Raw genomic sequence first — 21546 nt, 5'->3', positions numbered from 1 at the left:
ATGACTTTCTTCACAGAATTGGAAAAAACTACTTTAAAGTTCATATGGAACCAAAAAAGAGCCCGCATCGCCAAGTCAATCCTAAGCCAAAAGAACAAAGCTGGAGGCATCACGCTACCTGACTTTAAACTATACTACAAGGCTACAGTAACCAAAACAGCATGGTACTGGTACCACAACAGAGACATAGATCAATGGAACAGAACAGAGCCCTCAGAAATGATGCCGCATAGCTACAACTATCTGATCTTTGACAAACCTGACAAAAACAAGAAATGGGGAAAGGCTTCCCTATTTAATAAATGGTGCTGGGAAAACTGGCTAGCCATATGTAGAAAGCTGAAACTGGATCCCTTCCTTACACCTTATACAAAAATTAATTCAAGATGGATTAAAGACTTATATGTTAGACCTAAAACCATTAAAATCCTACAAGAAAACCTAGGCAATACCATTCAGGACATAGGCGTGGGCAAGGACTTCATGTCTAAAACACCAAATGCAATGGCAACAAAAGCCAAAATCGACAAATGGGATCTCATTAAACTAAAGAGCTTCTGCACAGCAAAAGAAACTATCATCAGAGTGAACAGGCAACCTACAGAATGGGAGAAAATTTTTGCAACCTACTCATCTGACAAAGGGCTAATATCCAGAATCTACAATGAACTCAAACAAATTTACAAGAAAAAAACAAACAACCCCATCAAAAAGTGGGCAGAGGACATGAACAGACACTTCTCAAAAGAAGACATTTATGCAGCCAAAAAACACATGAAGAAATGCTCCTCATCACTGGCCATCAGAGAAATGCAAATCAAAACCACAGTGAGATACCATCTCACACCAGTTAGAATGGCCATCATTAAAAAATCAGGAAACAACAGGTGCTGGAGAGGATGTGGAGAAATAGGAACACTTTTACACTGTTGGTGGGACTGTAAACTAGTTCAACCATTGTGGAAGTCAGTGTGGCGATTCCTCAGGGATCTCGAACTAGAAATACCATTTGACCCAGCCATCCCATTACTGGGTATATACCCAAAGGACTATAAATCATGCTGCTATAAAGACACATGCACACGTATGTTTATTGCGGCACTATTCACAATAGCAAAGAGTTGGAACCAACCCAAATGTCCAACAACGATAGACTGGATTAAGAAAATGTGGCACATATACACCATGGAATACTATGCAGCCATAAAAAATGATGAGTTTGTGTCCTTTGTAGGGACATGGATGAAACTGGAAAACATCATTCTCAGTAAACTATCGCAAGGACAAAAAACCAAACACCGCATGTTCTCACTCATAGGTGGGAATTGAACAATGAGAACTCATGGACACAGGAAGGGGAACATCACGCTCCGGGGACTGTTGTGGGGTGGGGGGAGGGGGGAGGGACAGCATTAGGAGATACACCTAATGCTAAATGACGAGTTAATGGGTGCAGGAAATCAACATGGCACATGGATACATATGTAACAAACCTGCACATTGTGCACATGTACCCTAAAACCCTGAAGTATAATAAAAAAAAAAAAAGAAAAAAAAAAAAAAAATTATTACCTACCTTACAGAAACAAAAAGAATTACACCATTAACACATGTATGGCAATAAATTAGGTAACTTAGATGAAATTTCTCAAGAAGAAACAGAACATTTTATAAATACAGACCTATAACAGCAAACAGATTACATTACTAATTTTTTACACTTCTAACAGCTGTATTGAGATATATTTCACCAAAAGGGTACAATTCAATGGTTTTTAGTAAATTTATAGAATTGTGCAATCATCACCATAATTAAGTTTTAGAATGTTTCCATCAACCCCAAGAGCTTCTTCATGCCAATTTGCCTAACTCCAGGTAACCACTGATGTACTCTACAGATTCTCTCTTCTAGAAATTTCACATAAATGGAATCATACAAAATGTACTCTCTTATATCTAGTTGCATTCACATAAAATAACATTTTTGTGGTTTATTCATCTAGCAGGACTTACCAGCAATTTGTTCCTTTATACTGCCAAATAATATTCTAGTGTATGGATATACCACATTGTGTTCATCTATTTATCAGGTGATGGACATTTGGGTTGTTTCTACTTTTAAGCTATTGTGAATAATGCTGCTAAGAGCATTCACATAAAAGTCTTTGTATGGACACGAATACACATTTCCCTTCTTTTGGGAAGAAATATACCTCCCTGGTTAACTATATTCTTAGATATTTTATTCTTTTGTAGCAATTGTGAATTAAATTGCATTCCTGATTTGGCTCTTGGCTTGGTTGTTGGTGTACAAAAATTCTAGTGGTTTTTGGCCTGGTGCAGTGGCTCACACCTGTAAACCCAACATTTTGGGAGGCCATGGTGGGTGGATTACCTGAGGTCAGGAATTCGAGACCAGCCTGGCTAATATGGCAAAACCCCATCTCTACTAAAAAAATATACAAAAATTAGCCGGGCGTAGTGGCACACGCCTGTACTCCCAGCTACTCGGGAAGCTGAGGCAGGAGAATCACTTGAATAGGGGAGGTGGAGTTTGCAGTGAGCTGAGATTGCACCACTGCACTCCAACCTGGGTGACAGAGTGAGATTCCATCTAAAAAAAAATGCTAGTGATTTATACACTGATTTTGTATCCTGCAGCTTTGCTAAAGTTGTTTATCAGCTTAAGGAGCTTTTGGGCTGAGACTATGGGATTTTCTATAGAATCATGTCGTCTGAAAACAGGGATAATTTGACTTCCTATTTAGATGCCCTTTATTTTTTTCTCTTGCCTGATTGCTCTGGCCAGGACTTACAATACTAAGTTGAATAGGGGTAGTGAGAGAGAGCATCCTTGTCTTTGCTGGTTGTCAAGGGCCACACTCCCAGCTTTTGCCCATTCAGTATGATGTTGGCTGTGGGTTTGTCACAGATGGCTCTTATTATTTCGAGGTATGTTCTTTAAATAACTAGTTTAAAATTAATATTTTTTAAAAAATGCTGAGGACTAGATGATTTCAATGATGAAATATAACACCAATTTAAATAATTCAGTCCTTCACAAATTCTGCCAAAATAGAAGTGGAGACACCACTCTATAATTCATTCTAAGAAGCCAATATTAGCCTGATATTCAAAACAAAGGTATCAGAAGAAAAAAAACAATAAGGCTAACAAACTATAGACCAATGTTCCTTACAAGTATAGATGCAAAAGCCCTCATCAAAATACTAGGGAATTGAATTTGGCAATATATAAAAAGAATTATATCTTATGATCTAGTGAGATTTATTCCACAATGAAAGATTGGTTTAACATTAAAAAATCAATCAATATACTATATTAATAGAATAAAAGACAAACACATGACCATCAAAGTGGATAATAAAATTAACAAAATCTAGGTCTTTCAAAATCAAAATACTCAATAAACTATAAAAGGAAACTTCCTCGACCTAATAAAGGAAATTTTTTTAAAAAGATAACTGTTGCTAACCTTATATTTAAAGGTATAAGATATATGCTCTCAGAAACAAGACAAAGATGTTTTTCTATTCAACATTATCTTATCCCAACTGAAGTACTGAACTTCAAAATAGCAAAATTAATCTTTATCATTTTCCAATATTCAAACTCATCCTCAAACTATTTCTTCCACCTGAAAGCCAAATAACAGCTTATATTGTTCCTGAAATAAAATTTAATCTCAGTAAAAATAACATTACCAGAAATTAGATTATCAAAGGTAGTATTTAGTAGCATTCAATACAATTTTATTGTGTTGTTAGTTATTTTCTCTTAATTCTAATCTATACCTATTGGGTAGAATCAATCTAACTATGTTGGAGTATTAAAAAAAGTTTTGACATAAAAATCTTATACTCTGATTGCCGTATAGAAGTTTGAGTCTTGCTTGGAAGGATACACCAATATGCAGTTTTTTGTTTTTTTGTTTGTTGGTTGGTTGGTTTGTTTTTTGAGACGAAATCTCACTCTTGTTGCCCAGCCTGGAGTGCAATGGCGCGATCTTGGCTCATTGCAACCTCTGCCTCCCGGGTTCAAGCGATTCTCCTGCCTCAGCCTCCTGAGTAGCTGGGATTACAAGCGCCTGCCACCACACTAATTTTTGTACTTTTAGTAGAGATGGGGTTTTGCCATGTTGGCCAGGCTGGTCTCAAACTCTTGACCTCAGGTGATCCGCCAGCCTCGGCCTCCCAAAGTGCTAGGATTACAGGGCTATATGCACTTTCATATCATGTGTAGAGAGAAGCTCTCTCCTTGGGCACTTCTGTTAGAGAATCTATGACGCAAAAGCCTACCAGAGTTGGCTCCTGAAACCTGACCAGTGGTCTCCCTTCCTTCTGGGCACATTTCAGAATAGTATTTTTGTCTTTTTGTTTGCTCTTGTTTTTAAATCACTAAACATCAAGGGGTACAATAAAAAAGGAGCCAATATCATAGCAACTCCTCTTAAATCTTCACAATATGTCTTTGACAATTTCAGATAGTGGTTCACAGAGCATACACAACTCAATGTAAGTACAAAGCACAAACTGCCTGGAATATAACTTTCCTCTCCTTCAAAATGTGTAATATATTGAATTTTCTAGATAGTACTACAAAGACCACACAATGATAGGTCCCCTGTACATGACCTCCGCTCCTCTTCAGGCACTCTGCAGCATGAGCGAAACCCTCCAGTAATGTTTTACTGAATTAAGGTATACCCAGGCATACTTACAAGTCAGAAAGAAAAACCCTCTACAGATAGATCTTGGGTGATCTTTAATAGGTTATTGGTTAGGAATACCCATAATTGCAGTAATATGAGGAATAGAAAACTGAACTTACTTCTTTGGGAGAAAAGGTTATGCTACATTCCAGAGATGTATTTTCCTCTAATTCCAAAGAATATATATAAGGAACTGCAGGGTCTTTAAATTCTTCTGTAAGAGGTGAAAAAGTACATATATTCATAACAATCAAAAATCAATTTCTAAAATATTTGTGCAGGGCTTTGTGAAGATGCTCAGTAAAAAATTGTTCTAAATACCAAGATTCTAATTAGCAAAATTGCTATCTATACATGGACTATATATTCAATTGGCAAAACAGTTACAGTAAACTCATTAAAAAATAACTCCAAAGTTCAAGAAGTGTTACAGTCATACTCAGATGAATATAAATAGTAATAAAGGGCAAGGTCAAGTAATTAACTAAATCTTAGGTCCCAGAACAGCTAGGAGACTCCCTTTCCAGTGAAAATTGATCAGGGAAGAGTCAGATCTCTTTTGATGCCTCAAAGAGTCCGTAAATAATACAAATGCATATCCATTACCTCACTGATATACTTACTTTTCACTTTTTGAGGATATGTAAAATGTCTTACTTATTTTTATGGACTCAAATGCTACTATCTTGCCTGTAATTGGGATTCAACAAATATTTAATGAATAACAAATGACTAAACCAATGATTAGGAAACTTTCTGTAAGAATCCAGATAGTAAATATTTCAAGCTTTGTGAGACATATGGTTCCTATCACAGCTATTCAACTCTGCCAGTATAGCATAAAAGCAGCCATAAGCATTATACAAACAAATGGGTCTGTGCGTGTTCTAATAAAACCTTATTTATAAAAACAGGTGATGGCTCATATTTGGTTCACAGGTCTTATTTTGACAACCTGTGGAGTAAACAGATAAAATGCACTTATAAAAATGCATATTTTGTTTAAATCTAATTTGACATCAAGATATCTAATACATGAGTAAACATATAGCGATAGCTCCCCAAAGACATTTATCTAAAATTACTGAGCAATTAAAACAAACAATTCATAATTTTATGTTCATTTAAGGCATATACTTATATATAACATACTTAACTTACCATATTTAACACACTAATAAGAACGGTTACATTTCATGTATTACTCAAAGTGTTTTGATATTAATAATGATGTATTTCTACAAATAAAACCATGAGTTACAGAGTATAAGAAAACATGCAGTGGTCATTAAAAACATTTAAGAAGAACTTCCCTTGATTGAATTAGTTTTAGAAATTATACCACAGGGCAATTTAAAACTGTTTTCCTTTTACAATAATACCATTATATACAAAATATATACCTGATTTGTCTTTAAGATCCATTGAAAAATCTGGAAAGTCTTTTAGATTAAACTCCACTCTGGCACGTGTTATACCTTTGTTTTTTATTACAAATGGAATAATCTGGGTACCACCAACATAGGCGCCACTGAAATTAAATACATCCTAAAATTTAAAAAATAAAAATAATTAGAAAATAGAATAATAGTTTATTAAAATGTAAACTAAAACTTGCAATGTTATGTTTATCAAGGAAATTATTAACTGCAAAGCAGAACCCTATAAAAATTAGTCACATTTTCCTTCCTCTACCCCACCTCCTCTATGCCTCCTACATGTAATGTTAATAAATCCTATTAATTCTTCCCCTTTCTTCACCTCTTGTCCATATTATAACTGTATGAAATTAGTAAATCATCACTTTTCATTTAGTTTCTAGATTTTTACTTTTCTCAAACTATCCCCTTCATAATGAAGCCATATTTAAACTAATTAAGAATTTGATCATATCACTTCTTGTTTTAAAATTTGATGGTACAGGACCATGTCCAAGCTCATTAGCAGGGCTCGTAAAGCTCACCATGGACTTCTGCTGCCTCATGTTCCAGCTTCAACTAGCTCCACTCTTACCCTATCACTTAATATTTCAGCAAGCTGTGTGACTTGGTATTTCCAGCCAATACCTGATGCCTCACCCTTCTGTGTCTTCACCCTTTTGGTGCCCCTTCTATCAGGAAAGCCTTTCTATAACTTGAAATTGCCTAATAAAATATTACACATCCTTCAAACCCCAGTTAGATAAACCGCAATTAATCATGCTGTGCTCAGGACCTATTCTGTTTCTTATATTTACTTATATTATGATATCACATAATTTATTTATGTATTTATTTACCTATCTGTCTCTTCTACTGGGCCTTAGCGTGATTCATTTTTGTATCCCTAGCACCTATCCGACATCTACCTTAAATAAACAAGGAAGGTTTATTAAGTGTATCTGAGCTGTAGCTCACACACAAGGCACGTGTTTATATCACAAAACTCTTTAGAATTCCTCCTTGTAATAGAGTTACTAAAATACCATGGAGTTTCTTAGTGAAAGAATTACATACAACATTTAAAGGAGGTCGAGACCACAGCATCCTAGTATTGAGGAGAATTCTGTATGAAGGTAGACTGGCTACTATTTGTTTCATGTAAAATGTCAATGCAGTTGTATATGTAAAATTTGTAAAATCCAAAATGGAAAATGAAAGTTTGATGTTTTGTATATGTAAACATAACCACTCTTCTTATACCATTCAAATGAGCATATATGCAAATGAGCATTGTATATGTGCTCATTTGAGTAAAATGTCCTAATTGTTATTAAGACACACAATCAATGCCTTAGCCATTACTGTATAGTTAATAAATGTATAGCTAAAAAGATCTAGTGATGTGTGAATACTATTTTTTGAAGTCAGCTATGTCTAAAATGCTATAAAATAAGGGCATATTGATAAAATATATTAAAGTCCTATAAGTTATTCAGTTGTACCATAACATGCAAAGCATGCCCAAAATGACTTTAGGATGAGAAAAGAAAGTGATAAAAGACTCAATATTATCTAATATTCTTCAAGGAAGGATGCCATAGTAATGCAAAAAACACTCTGGATACTACAGTTTAACCTCCAGGAATCACCACAGCCTTGGATAAGCTAACTTAGTATTTGTCAGTCTACCTGGACTTATGCCTTCACCATTGAATAAAGAAAGGTTATAAAAGTATAAGTTAAAGCCATACACTGGAATATTGGTGATGCCATTTAAATGCAGACTAGCAGTGAGCCCCCTACCTGAGGCAGCAAGCTGACCTCTTTATCATCAATTTCTGCTCAATTTAGTTCCACACAAGTATGGTGGTAGGTGTTAACAGTACTAGTGGGAGAAAAAAACAAAAGTACAAATAGCCCCAAGATAATATGACAACTGCTCTGATGGTGATGTTCTCAGGGCATAAGTTTTCTGTAATACCTTATAAATGTCACAATGGGGGGCCCTACTTTGAAGAATCAAGGAAAGTTTCTTTGAATAGGTAAGTCCAGATCTAAACACTAAAGGGCTAGCCAGAACAACAACAAAAAAGTGGTGTATGTGTTTGTGTGTGTGTGTGTGCACTCTATCAATTATAGAAGAAAATTTTTTCAGGGTACATACAATAATGCAAAAACAAATGTGACTCTAGTTCAGAAAATGCAAATCAATACCACAGTGAGGTATCATTTTATACTCAATAGATTGGCAAAATTTAAATCTGACAATGTAACCTGTAGAATAATAGAATTTGGAGCAATGGAAATTAGAGAGGACATTTTAGGAATAGTCTTGTGAAGTTAAACACACTCCTAACTCTGTCTCAATAATTCCATTCCCAGAGAACCTCTTGTATGTGTACCTCAGAAGATAAGCATATAAATATTCACAGCTACAGTTTTTGTGTTTAAAAGAAAAACTGGAAACACCTATTGGGATGAACAACTGAATGATCATGTAAATTATAGTATGTCTACACAAATAACTATTATGCAGTATGACAATGATTAACATACCATTACACACAATTTAGGTGAATGTTGAAAACACAATATTTAAGTAAAAGTAACTCACCAAAGGCTACAAATAGTACATCTTTGTTATAAAGCTCAAAAACAAACCAACTAGATAATCAACAATGAAAGCATTCATATCCATATTTATGTGGTGTCATTTTAGGCAGGTGGTTATCTCTTATAAGGGACAGGACCATAATGAAGATGATTTTAATGGTACTGGTAGTGTTCTGATCCTTACATTCAGTGTTAAATTCCTAAATCTTCATTCAATATTCTGTTTCATCACTTACATTTATATGACGTATATTAATTTTTATTAATTTTTAACTTTATATATAGTAATTTTTAAAAATTATACATTGGAAAATATTTTTCACATAAATGGGCTAACTAGAAATACATAACAAATAAAAATCACCACATTCAGAGTTTCATCACACAAATAAGTAACATACTCACAGGATTGATTTCTACATCAGCAATTTCAGCAGATCCACCAATCCTAAGGTCTATAGCATTCGCATGACGAATAGAAACCTTATTTAGGAGAAATACAAAACTTTGTAGAAACCACATTACAATATAATCATAAGTTGCTGAAGTATTACCTGGCATTTATATAACTTTTTTTCATTTAAATAATAGTAACATATTATAAATGTACAAGAGTTTTTCTGGTAATTGTCATCACATTTCTTGTTTTGCCGAATTGATACTCCTAAGAAAAGTGAGTCTTTGTCCCCTTAGAACCACCATAAATGTGATTAGCTGATGGTTTGTGAATTTGAATGCAGAGTTCTACCTACTTGACTAAACTTTATTGACACTCCTTGCAGTACAATTTTTATTTATCTAATTTCAAAGCATTATTCAAAATTTTTAAAAAACAAACAACAGGAGAATGGTATGGTTGCAATATATATCTTCCCCTAGAAAGACACGAATATGCACAACAACCATAATAGTAACGACAGCAGCTAAAAATTGCTGTGTATATGGGTCAAGTACAGTGAAATCCTTTTTAGTGCTCAATATTCTATTAGATAACGACTGTTAATACTCCCAATTTTAAACTGAGGAAACTGACTCTTGCAGAAGCCAAGTATTTTGTCTTTTTCATGAGATCACAAACTTGAAAGCAGCAGTAGCTAAACTAAGGGCTGCCTGAACATTTTACTGCTTCCAAGAAAATTAAGATAGCAATTAAGAATTTAGTTGTATAATTCCTACAAAATAAGAACTATAGAGTATCTGAGCATATAGTTGCTCAAGCAAAGTCTCAGAAGTGTAAAACTGTAATTCCCTGGAAACCCTGTCTGTATAAGCACAGGAAAGAGTCAAGGTCTAGATTCAAATTTAAGTGTATATTATATCTAAGAAAGCATAGCGAGTGTATTTCACTCTTCCACAGTCACTGATTCTGTTTATATGCAAAGAAACCACAAAATACCATTTTTCAGAATTACTGGGAAAATCAATATGCCAGCTAGATAGCCTTATAAAGTTGCTATATTCATAATGCTATAGGATTGCCACATTTTATTCAGAGGATATAATACATAAAAAACATATTTAAAATCAAAAGCATAACTTAATGATTCAGAGGAAATTACCAATTGACATGTTCTTCATTAATAAACCCCATACACAAGTCTCAACTCCCTATGGCTGCCTTTTACTCACCTCCCAATCATTCCTTACTCATCCAAAATTCCTGGCTGTCATAGCTTACTCACCACCCTAGACCATTGGTCTCTTGACATTTTCATCTCTAGAGACTTAAACTACACCCTGGACAACATCACTCCTCATAAATGCACAACCTCTGAAACCATAAATTCATTCATCTGTCTCATTTTTACAACTCCCTCTCTCCCTTGCATTCTCACTCATTTTCAGAGAGAACAGTTCCTGGATGTCACATATCGAAGAGACTTTCAAGCCTGCAATATGTATGTAATATTCTCCCAATCAACCCCAATTCACCTTTCTCCTCTATGTTTTCCTTTATTCAATTTCTCTCAACTTTTATCATTCCAACTTCTCAATTATATATTTGGTTCACTTACACACATCTGGACTCACAGAGCGACAGCAGAAACATTCTCTTTCATCTCTATGACGAATCGTTAGCCTTCAGACCAGTATATATATGTGGCTGCCTCTTTACTAGACATCTCTACATGAAGATCAAAAAGATGCCTCCAATTCAAGCAAACGTTTTCCTCTAATAGGTGTTACTCACACTCTGATCTCTTTCTCTCCAAATGTTGCCATCTGCCTCACTCTTGACTAACCCATCTTATTTACATGGGACCCCTTTTCAATCACCAATCCCCATGTATTTATCAGTTTCTCACCAGTTTCTCTTGCCTGAACCTCTTCACCAGACTAATAACTCTGCATTCCATCTTTCTGGTCCCAGCTTCTGCTCTACCACCAAAGTGATCTCTAAAAAATACATATCTCATTGTGAAATCCCCATAGTTAAAACTCCTACCTCTTAAAATGAAGCCTGGATTTCTTAATGTTGATAAGGTCCTGTATGATCTAAAACTTAACACAGGTCATATAAGTACATTTTTTCCCACTATCATCCATTTGGTAGTATAATCTAGTCATGTTAATCTTTAAGTTTCTTATGTCTGCATTGCAGCTATCTCTCTCTCACAAGCCTTAAAACGTGCCAGCCTTAAATAACCTTTCCTCCTCTCCCCCTATACCCCAATACCATCCTTTTAATCTGGCTTATTCTTAACTTATTCTTAACTTTAGGTGTCTTTTAGATATACTTTCCCCTAGGGAGCTGTCTCTGATAATTTAACACTGGGTTGTGCATCTCTCCTGTGTACTTCCTTAGCCTGCAACATTTCTTCCTCACAATACTTATTATATTTTAATTATTTATTGAATTGTTTAAATTCCCCACCAGATTGTAGGCTCTTTGACATCAAAGACCCTGGTTATCTTGTTCATCATTGCATCCTTAACATTTACAAGAGATTGGTGCATAACGTGAATGTTGAATGAATGAATAAATGAGTCTCATTATACTATAATGTTAATAAAGGTAAGATTAGAAAAAAAACAGCATAATCCTCTAAAATATAGTGAGAATTAAGTTTAGTAAAACCTATATTTTTGGTGGCCATTTTTTTTATTTTTCCCAGAATATTGTGTTTAAAAGTATTCTACCCAAGTCTCAGATAATATATCACAATATATAATTTATAAACATTTTCAACACATTTATTTATGAAAATAAGATACCATTCTTAAGTGATTTGTTCAAGGGTTGAGGAAATGAGTTTTTATTATATTAAGTTACCTATTATTTACTCGTGTATTGTTATGGTCCATTCAGGGATAACATGTAAGATATACTTAAAGTTATTCATTTCGATCTGATAACAGTGTATATATTATTTTTAATGCGAGTAAATACAAACAGTTGATCATAAGATTGACCAAGAACACTCTAGTCTTTGAGTTTTATAATTAAATTTTACACATACTTGTCTTACATATTTTATTTATCACTTAGAGAAGTGCCTAATATCAGGGTAATATTTTTCTTTTTTTTTTTTTTTTTTTTGAGATGGAGTCTCACTCTGTTGCCCAGGCTGGAGTGCAGTGATGTGATCTCAGCTCACTGCAAGCTCTGCCTCCTGGGTTCATGCCATTCTCCTGTCTCAGCCTCCCGGGTAGCTGGGACTACAGGTGCCTGCCACCACACCCGGCTAATTTTTTGTATTTTCAGTAGAGACGGGGTTTCACCATGTTAGCCAAGATGGTCTCGATCTCCTGACCTCAGGATCCACCCACCTCAGCCTCCCAAAGTGCTGGGATTACAGGCATGAGCCACCACATCCAGCCCAGGGTAATATTTTTCATTTACATAATTCCCAGAACATAAAGCAGTAAAACATTTTATGTGTGCTCTAAAATACAGATGTTAAAATCATATAGAAATTACACATAATTCATATTATTAAGACTATTTAGAATTAGCATTGCAAAATTGATTATCTTTTTCCTAATCTACCTAACTAATGCTTTGAAAAAACCAATCCTCTTCTCTGTGGCTATCTAGGGTTCATCAAAAACTCAGAAATGACAAATATCATTGCAATTTCATAAGAAAGTGCCTCATATTGATGGAAGGTATCCATTTCAACTTAGTAGAAATTTCCATTACCAACTTCATCCAAAGTATTTTCTGCAAATCCTCTCCAAGTTCTGCTATCCAATTTTTCATTAGATGATAAAGCTAAGTGCTTTTTTTTAAATCTCCAAAAACTCTACTTCTTTAAAGCTAACTTAATTTCTAGAAAAATAATATACTTTTTGAAAATTGCTCTTTAATGTCATAACTTTAAATCCCATTCCCAATCGAAGAAAGAATTGTTTTAAAACAAGTTTTCTAATAATAAACATGTGTACTCCATTTTGTAGCATTATACCTACCATTATAGATAACTTAAACAACCAACCAACAACCCACGTGGACATATGTAAGGTGCAAAAACTAATATGTATGGACATACCTTTGCTCTTGTATCAAACTTTTCTGCCACAGTGGGTTTACAGGAGATATTGAGAACAGTTATTCCCCCAAATGGAACTATTCCTTGCGATGGAACAATATTAATGATAGGCAAAAGACTCTGACTACAAACCTGTAATTGAAAATTTGCAGAAGTGCTACATTATTCTTTAAAATTATAGTTTCAAAGTTTTCATAGGAAAGCCTCCATGCCACTACCTAGCACAGGACATAAAATGATTTTGTAATAGTGTTTGAAAATACCAAAGGTACAAATAGTTTGGACTAAAACCAACCCTATCCAAGAAAACAGAACCTTTGGTAGAGATAACTTCCACTTCAAATAGGATGCTGAAGTTTATTATCTGGAATGCTTTCAAGACAGCAAAATTTAGAAAGATTATATTTCTGTTCGAGAAGATGACAACATTCTAGATACCACTTTTGAGAGTTTGTCTTTCCCTCATCCTAAAAACTCAAAATAATGTTAGTGAGGAGGTAGGATGAAGAAGTAATCTCTTATTTCCTTGAGAGAAAGCCTAATGTCTAAGATATCATTTTGATCTTCAGAAAAGTACTAAGTAACTTATCAATTAGTTATTCTATGGATTTTCACAGGCCAATTTAAACCTATTTACCATGCTTTAAGCTAGAATAATTTAAAGGGAAAATGGCCAAGAGATTTTTGGGACTAAAGGAACAAATAGACTATGTAGGTAAGAATTAATTCTAAAGCAGCAGAGTAGAAAAGATCATCCTCATTTTTCAGTTTTGCTAAAGACTTAATTTGGGCAGAAAAACACACATTAATGTAAAGCTTGAATGAAAAATCTCAAATGCTAACCTCTATTACTATTACTGGGAGGGGAAGCTGGTCTTACTACATTTTTCAATTTAAAAACAAAATCACCACTTTGCTCCTCTTTCCATTTAAATCAGCAGCAACAACCATAAACATACTCTCTCCAGAATGGCCTTGATCTGGTTCCCAGGTGCTACCATCATAGCCCTGGTTACAGAGTGAAATGAAAAGGAAAATCATATAACTAAATATGGAGTGTAACATTAATTAATAATGTATATTTTAAAACTTAAACATCTATTTTTTCAATAAGACCAAATAACAGAAAGAATAAAAGGGAAAAGAGAAGAAACAGAGAGGCTAAGGAAGGTAGTGAGAAAACTTGTTCTTACAAGAAATTAAGAGGACAAACTAGATGAACTATACCCAGACAAATTTTGTGTGAAGTATCTAAAAATTAGCAAAAGTGAAGAATAAAGTATTAACTTCATAGCATTATGACCATGTCATCTGATCCAAATAAGAAATTACCAACATCCTATGTTACCTTGAAATAAGCGTGATTTTGTCCTACATTTTGAAGAATGGCTTTCCTCCAAGTTGTTAAACCTTGAGGGCAATTACTAAAGAGTATCCTTAACTGCAAAAGTAAAACCTTGGTGCGACCAAGCTAATAACGAGAGGAGGAAAGAAAAAATACAATTGAATTAATGGTAAAAAAAAATACTTTGTTTAATTGTTTTGGTCACAAAAATAAAGTATTCTAATTTTGAATGTATATTAACCAAAGATATAAATACTAAAAGAAAATAAAATAAAAATTATAATACGCCTATATTCTTTATTCAGTATGTTCTAACATGCAAAATAAATCACAAATCAGGATTGTATATGTTAGTTTTGATGAAAAAGTACCCAAGGTATAATAATTTTATTTTCCAAAATTTAAACTAAATCTGTGATAATCTAGTTAAGATGCGGTAATAACATCATAGGAGATATTTTATTTAGATATTTTGGCTGTAATAGTAACTAAATATTTAGAATTTAGATATTTACATATTTTTAGGTAAAAATATCTAGATACTGGTGGTAATCATAAATAATGGGGATAATAGTAATAATAGTATTATTGTGTACCCAGTATTAACCAGATGTATGATTAATTTTTACTTACATTTCCACCATGGTCTACCAGTCCAGAAGCTGTTCAGAGGGAAGCTAGACTATGCTTATGTTATCCATCTTTAAATACACAGAGCCTATATGGGGCCTAGTACAGTGTATGGGCTCAACAAATAAATGTTAAATGAATGAATGGATGGTACTATCACATTTTACAGTGGAAGAAACCAAAATTCAGGGTGATTAAGTACTTTGTCTAAGTCATACAATGATTACATAACATTCGCCAGCTCCACGAAACATGTATAAATATATTTCAACAAACATATGTAGTTTTTAATGTGTCAATCTCGTGTGGTCTCTTTACAGTTGAAAAAACTCGTAACTATGAACAAGGAAGTAAAGTCAATTCTCCTCATGGGGAAAAAAGAGAAGGTAATGAAGCTATAAAAAATACATTTTTCACTTTTAGATATGACACAATTTTTTATCAGCTTCATAGTGACTTTTAAAATAAAAAGTGCTACCAGATTTTGTGGAGTGCTTAAGAGAAAGGAAAATGAATGGAATATTTAAAATATACTCCCCAAGTAGGTAAGGCAAGAGGAGTAAGATAATTCTATTAAGAAAGTAGATCCAGGACTAAGAATTGTGTAGATTAATCACTGAAACGGATCTTAGCATCTACACAACTATGTACAAGGTGTTACCATGTGCAGTGCAAAAGGAAAGAGTTGAAGGCTCACCTAAGTATGGAAAAGAAGGTGCCAAATGAAATTATTCAGGCATGTTTCTACCAGAAGTCTACTCATGGGGCTTAATATACTGATAATGAGCACTTTGCTTATTGAAAAATGGGGATTCACTGAATTACTTAAGGTCAGGACTCCCCCTCCTCATCTCACACAAAGAACCTCACAGAACTAGTGTAAAATAGACTGATTTTTGGAAATGTTGGTATCATCCACCTCTTCGATTTTTCAGGAAAGCAAGCAGTAGCCAAAGGTGAACTAGAATCCAAGTTTTCCAACTTCTCATTATGTGTTCTTTATATCAGACCCTATTGTCTTCACTTATGAAATATTATTTGTTATTGTCATAGGTTTTAATATATTCTATAATTACATTTATTTGAAGAATATTATCCAGGTAATTGGAATAATAAATTTTCAACCAAAACTAACAGAAGAGTAAACAGACCAATTAGGCCTTCATATATGAATGACAAATGAATATTTTATTTAATCACTTCATGTTTCTCCACATATACATATACATGGGCATGTTATACTTCAATAGAAAGTTTTTAAAAGAATAAAACTAATTTACACATAATGAAAAGCAGGAGGACCCAGCTTATTTTAGGCTTAGAAGAAAAACCATACTGAGTTCTGTCACTTGCTATCACTAAAAGTAGATGAATTTCTCATCTCTTGAGGCTAAAAACTCCTCCACAGCTGAAATATGTAAGAGTATCATCATGTCCTAGAAATATAGATGGGGTTTAGTAAAAGAGCATTTTGGCTTCTTTAATAGTTCTAAGACATCGAGTGGGAAATTTGGTACATATGGAAAATCATGCTTGGTGATTGAGTCATGAAGTTAAGGCCTTCTGGACTGTACCAGAAAAAGGTTAAAATTGCATATTACAGCTTTCCCTTTACTCACACTTTTAATCCATCATGTATATTCTCTGAAAATATTTTTTGTGTCTCTTAATAATTTCATTTCAATGGCTCCCATGATGATATTACATATTTATAGAGGCTCTAACAAAAAAACTAGTACTGTTGCATGAAAGTCTTCGGTTTTACAGTTAATTCTAGATATAGGTAACTATACACACCAGTGTATACCCAACCAATTCATAGCCCTCAAAACAAAAACCATGATCAAGGAAAATAATTACATGTGCAACACATTTTAGCTTCAACGTGTTTCCTTCAAAGACATGAAGAATAAATTCTCCTTCTTCTGGAGAACTGAAGCCCTGCTGCCATGTTACTTCACATTCCAGTGAGGAGTACGCTTCAACAGTGCCTACAGAAAATGTAGAGAGAAAATAAGGCATTTTCCACATTTTAATTGTATTTATTTTTGTTAATATCCAAAGTAAGAGTTAAGGTAAAAATGTGATTGCATTAAATACATTATTAAAATTAAACTCCAAAAACAGAAAAATGCTAAGTGAGATATTATCAAATGAGTATTGACCTATAGGGTTTGATTAAAATAGAAAATGCATGCCTTATTTTTCAATTTTAATAGGCAAATAAAATATATGAAAAATATGCCAATATTTGGAAAACAACAGAAAATTTAACAATGAAGCAAACACTCTGTGATTAGAGATAAATTTACATATAAACAATAGAAAATCATTTGTGATTCCTGACCAAATTGCCCACACCACATGTTTCCTGACATTCTGGAATACTTGTCAGCATCATTCATTCAGCTTTCAGAAGGAAGAATTATCATTACCAGAGAATTTTTTTGAAATACATACATCCCTAGAGATGTAGCTTCTGATTTAGCTATCGGTAATTAACACATTGCTATAATTCAAATACATTGAGAACTCATGTGGTATCAGGTACATTTGGTGTGAGCTGTTTTATCTGTTTAAATTCATCATTTCCTTTGGAGAAAGGAAAATATTACTTAATGGAAACAATAACGTAGATGTTCTTCCTTCCTTCGGAAAGGGAGAAGCCCCTGAGATTCAAAGGCACAGGATACTGAATGAAAGAAATCAATTACCATCACAAGAAAACTTTGCCTTGGGTCAGGTTGACTGTCATGGAATGGAAGTTTTCTAAATCTTAAAAACCATATACTGTATAATAATAATAAAAGAAAAATAAATAAAAATTTAAAAACCTAATAAAAAAATTATATACTGCCTACCTCCCTCTTAGTTTTGCAGTGGCCATATAGCTAGATAATAACATATGTACAGGGAGTAACATAGTGTATGATGCCTGGAAAACACCCAATATCAGATATTTTTAATACTCTTGAATGCCAACACTGTGTTAGGCTCATTAATTTATAAAAAGAAGAGAACTGGTTATGGAAGTGCCATCAGTTTAATAAGGGTCCATCAAGATTACATCTGAATGTAAATAACAAAAAGTCCTGCTTCAGTGGGTTAGGTAGGTAAGAGTTTATCTTATGCAATTAAAATCCCAAGGATAGGTATTGCAGATCTGTCTTAACAGGTTGACAATGCCTTCAAAGACCAATGAGCTCCTGCTAGCTTCCTATATTAACGTTCCTTACCATGTGGCCTTCCTCAGTGTAAAAAGGTATCATATATGATGGTGGTTAAAAGAGCACAAATTTGAATTCCCAGGCAAGATGGCCGAATAGGAACAGCTCTGGTCTGTAGCTCCCAGCGAGATCAGTGGAGAAGGTGGGTGATTCCTCCATTCCCAACTGAGGTATCTGGTTCATCTCACTGGGGCTGGTTAGACAGTGGGTGCAGCCCACAGAAGGCAAGCCGGAGCAGGGTGGGGTGTCACCTCATCTGGGAAGCACAAGTGGTCGGGAAACTCCCTCCCCTAGCCAAGGGAAGCCATGACAGACCTTGCCATGAGGGACGGTGCATTCCAGCCCAGACACTACACTTTCCCCATGGTATTTGCAACCCACAGACCAGGAGATTCCCTGAGGTGCCTACACCACCAGAGCCCTAGGTTTCCAGCACAAAACTAGGTGGCCATTTGGGCAGACACCAAGCTAGTTGCAGGAGGTTTTTTTCATACCCCAGTGGCACCTGGAATGCCAGTAAGACAGAACAGTTTTCTCCCCTGGAAAGGGGGCTGATACCAGGGAGCCAAGTGGTCTCATTCAGCGGATCCCACTCCCACAGAGCCCAGCAAGCTAAGATCCATTGGCTTGAAATTCTCACTGCCAGCACAGCAGTATGAAATCGACCTGGTACACTTGAGTTTAGTGGGGGGAGGGGCGTCTGCCATTACTGAGGCTTGAGGCGGCTGTTTTCCCCTTACAGTGTAAAATAAGCCTCCAGGAAGTTCGGACTGGGCAGAGCTCACTGCAGCACCACAAATCTGCTATAGCCAGACTGCCTCTCTAGATTCCTCCTCTCTGGGCAGGGCATCTCTGAAGGAAATGCAGCAGCCCCAGTCAGGGGCTTATAGATAAAACTCCCATCTCCCTGGGACAGAGCACCTGGGGAAAGGGGCAACTGTGGGCACAGCTTCAGCAGACTTAAACGTTTCTGCCTGCCAGCTCTGAAGAGAGCAACAGATCTCCCAGCACAGTGCTCGAGCTCTGCTAAGGGACAGACTGCCTCCTCAAGTGGGTCCCTGACCCTCATGCCTGCTGACTAGAAGACACCTCCCAGCGGGGGTCAACAGACACCTCATGCAGGAGAGCTCAAGCTGGCTTCTGGTGAGTGCCTTTCTGGGACAAAGCTTCCAGAGGAAGGAGCAGGCAGCAATTTGGCTGTTCTGCAGCCTCTGCTGGTGACACCCAGGCAAAGAGGGTCTGGAGTGGACCCCCAGCAAACTCCAGCAGACCTGCAGAAGAAGGGCCTGACTGTTAGAAGGAAAACTAACAAACAGAAAGCAATAGCACCAACATCAACAAAAAGGACAACCACACAAAAACTCCATCCGAAGGTCAACAACAGCAAAAACGAAAGGTGTATAAATCCACGAAGATGAGAAAAAATCAGCGCAAAAAGGCTGAAAATTGCAAAAACCAGAATGCCTCTTCTCCTCCAAAGGATCACAACTCCTCACCAGCAAGGGAACGAAACTGGATGGAGAAAGAGTTTGACCAATTGACAGAAGTAGGCTTCAGAAGGTGCATAATAACAAACTCCTCTGAGCTAAAGGAGCATGTTCTAACCCAATGCAAGGAAGCTAAGAACCTTCATGAAAGGTTAGAGGAACTGTTAACTAGAATAACCAGTTTAGAGAAGAACATAAATGACCTGATGGAGCTGAAAAACATAGCATGGAACTTTGTGAAGCATACACAAATATCAACAGCTGAATCCATCAAGCAGAAGACAGTATATCAGAGTTTGAAGATCAACTTACAAACACAAGATTAGAGAAAAAAGAATAAAAAGGAACAAACAAAGCCTCCAAGAAATATGAGACTATGTGAAAAGACCAAACCTACATTTGATTGGTGTACCTGAAAGCGACGGGGAGAATGGAACCAAGTTGGAAAACACATGATATTATCCAGGAGAACTTCCCCAACCTAGCAAGACAGGCCAACATTCAAATTCAGGAAATACGAAGAACACCACAAAGATACTCCTCAAGAAGAGCAACCCCGAAAGAGCACAAATTCTAAGGTCTTCCTAGTTCAAATTTCAGATATGGCACTTACTACCTGAGACCATGGGCAATTTCCTTAATTGCTCTGTAGCTCAGTTTAATTACATGTAAAATGGAGATAACAACTGTATTTAACTGAGAGAATCACATTGTGGGGATTAAAGAAGCTAATGATGGCAGGAAGAGCAGCTTAGGAGGAAGGGGCAGGACTCCAGGCTGTGTAGAGCCCTGAGGGTTTGGCATGGGAACTGCCACAGTTGAGCACAACTTGGGATCCCCACACTCCAAGGCTTGCAGTGATCCTCTAGAATAATTTAGCCTTTGGGTAACTATTAGACTTGGGCAAAGCAGGGCTGTCTTGCTCATAGGACAGGACTAGTCTGATCTGAGCAACTTCCTGTCTACTGTCATTTCCAGTAGCCCTAGTCTGGCCATGCCTGCTTGTACCACAGCCTTGGATGCCTAACCAGGGTGCTTCCTGGGGGCACTTATCATAGCTCCTTCACTGTCAGACTGTGCCTGACCATCAAGGAACTATAGCAGACCAGCTTCCACTGAAATGTATCAGCCCACCTGCACTCTCCCCCCATCACAGCCCTCCCCTGCCACTTTGCTGGCATGTCACCCCCAACTTGTTCCACTGCTTTGCCAAGGCATGTGTGTAGGCAGATCTCCCCTCTCCTCCCCTGCTGGCATTAGTGTCCATGTGCACCCCACCACACCACCAATGCTAGTACAAGTGCATCCCACCACCCTGGCCCCAATGAGGTGCTTTTGACAGCACTCCCAATAGGAATGTTGTGGCCAGCAGACCAGGAACACCTCAGTCCCCCCAGCACGGAGGTTCCTAATCTTGAGGGGCCAGAGAACAAACCTGGGGCCCACTACCAGCTCCCAGAGTTACAGCACACAGCCCAGGAGTGCTGAGATAAGGCTTTGTATATTACCCAAAACAGGAGCACCCAGATTTATAAAACAGGTTCTTTGAGACCTACAAAGAGACTTAGATAAACACACTAATAGTGAGAGACATCAAC

The 21546-nt window shown here is 36.0% G+C and overlaps 1 protein-coding gene across 1 annotated transcript in view; it reads right to left on the bottom strand.

Annotated features, from left to right (window-relative positions):
* Positions 1–21546, bottom strand: part of LOC129487942 (cilia- and flagella-associated protein 47) — a 477840-nt gene that overhangs the window by 382857 nt on the left and 73437 nt on the right. Inside the window, exons 16-21 of the mRNA XM_055289494.2 lie at positions 17095–17225; positions 14608–14730; positions 13260–13391; positions 9172–9249; positions 6136–6280; positions 4852–4946 (exon numbers count right to left, since the gene is read on the bottom strand). Coding sequence (XP_055145469.1) covers positions 4852–4946; positions 6136–6280; positions 9172–9249; positions 13260–13391; positions 14608–14730; positions 17095–17225 — 704 coding nt within the window. The remainder of the gene's footprint in view (positions 1–4851; positions 4947–6135; positions 6281–9171; positions 9250–13259; positions 13392–14607; positions 14731–17094; positions 17226–21546) is intronic.

Source organism: Symphalangus syndactylus, chromosome 8 (assembly GCF_028878055.3).
Source record: "Symphalangus syndactylus isolate Jambi chromosome 8, NHGRI_mSymSyn1-v2.1_pri, whole genome shotgun sequence".
NCBI lineage: Eukaryota > Metazoa > Chordata > Mammalia > Primates > Hylobatidae > Symphalangus > Symphalangus syndactylus.
The sequence above is the reverse complement of the archived record's forward strand: the minus strand, read 5'-3'. Positions and strand labels throughout refer to the sequence as shown.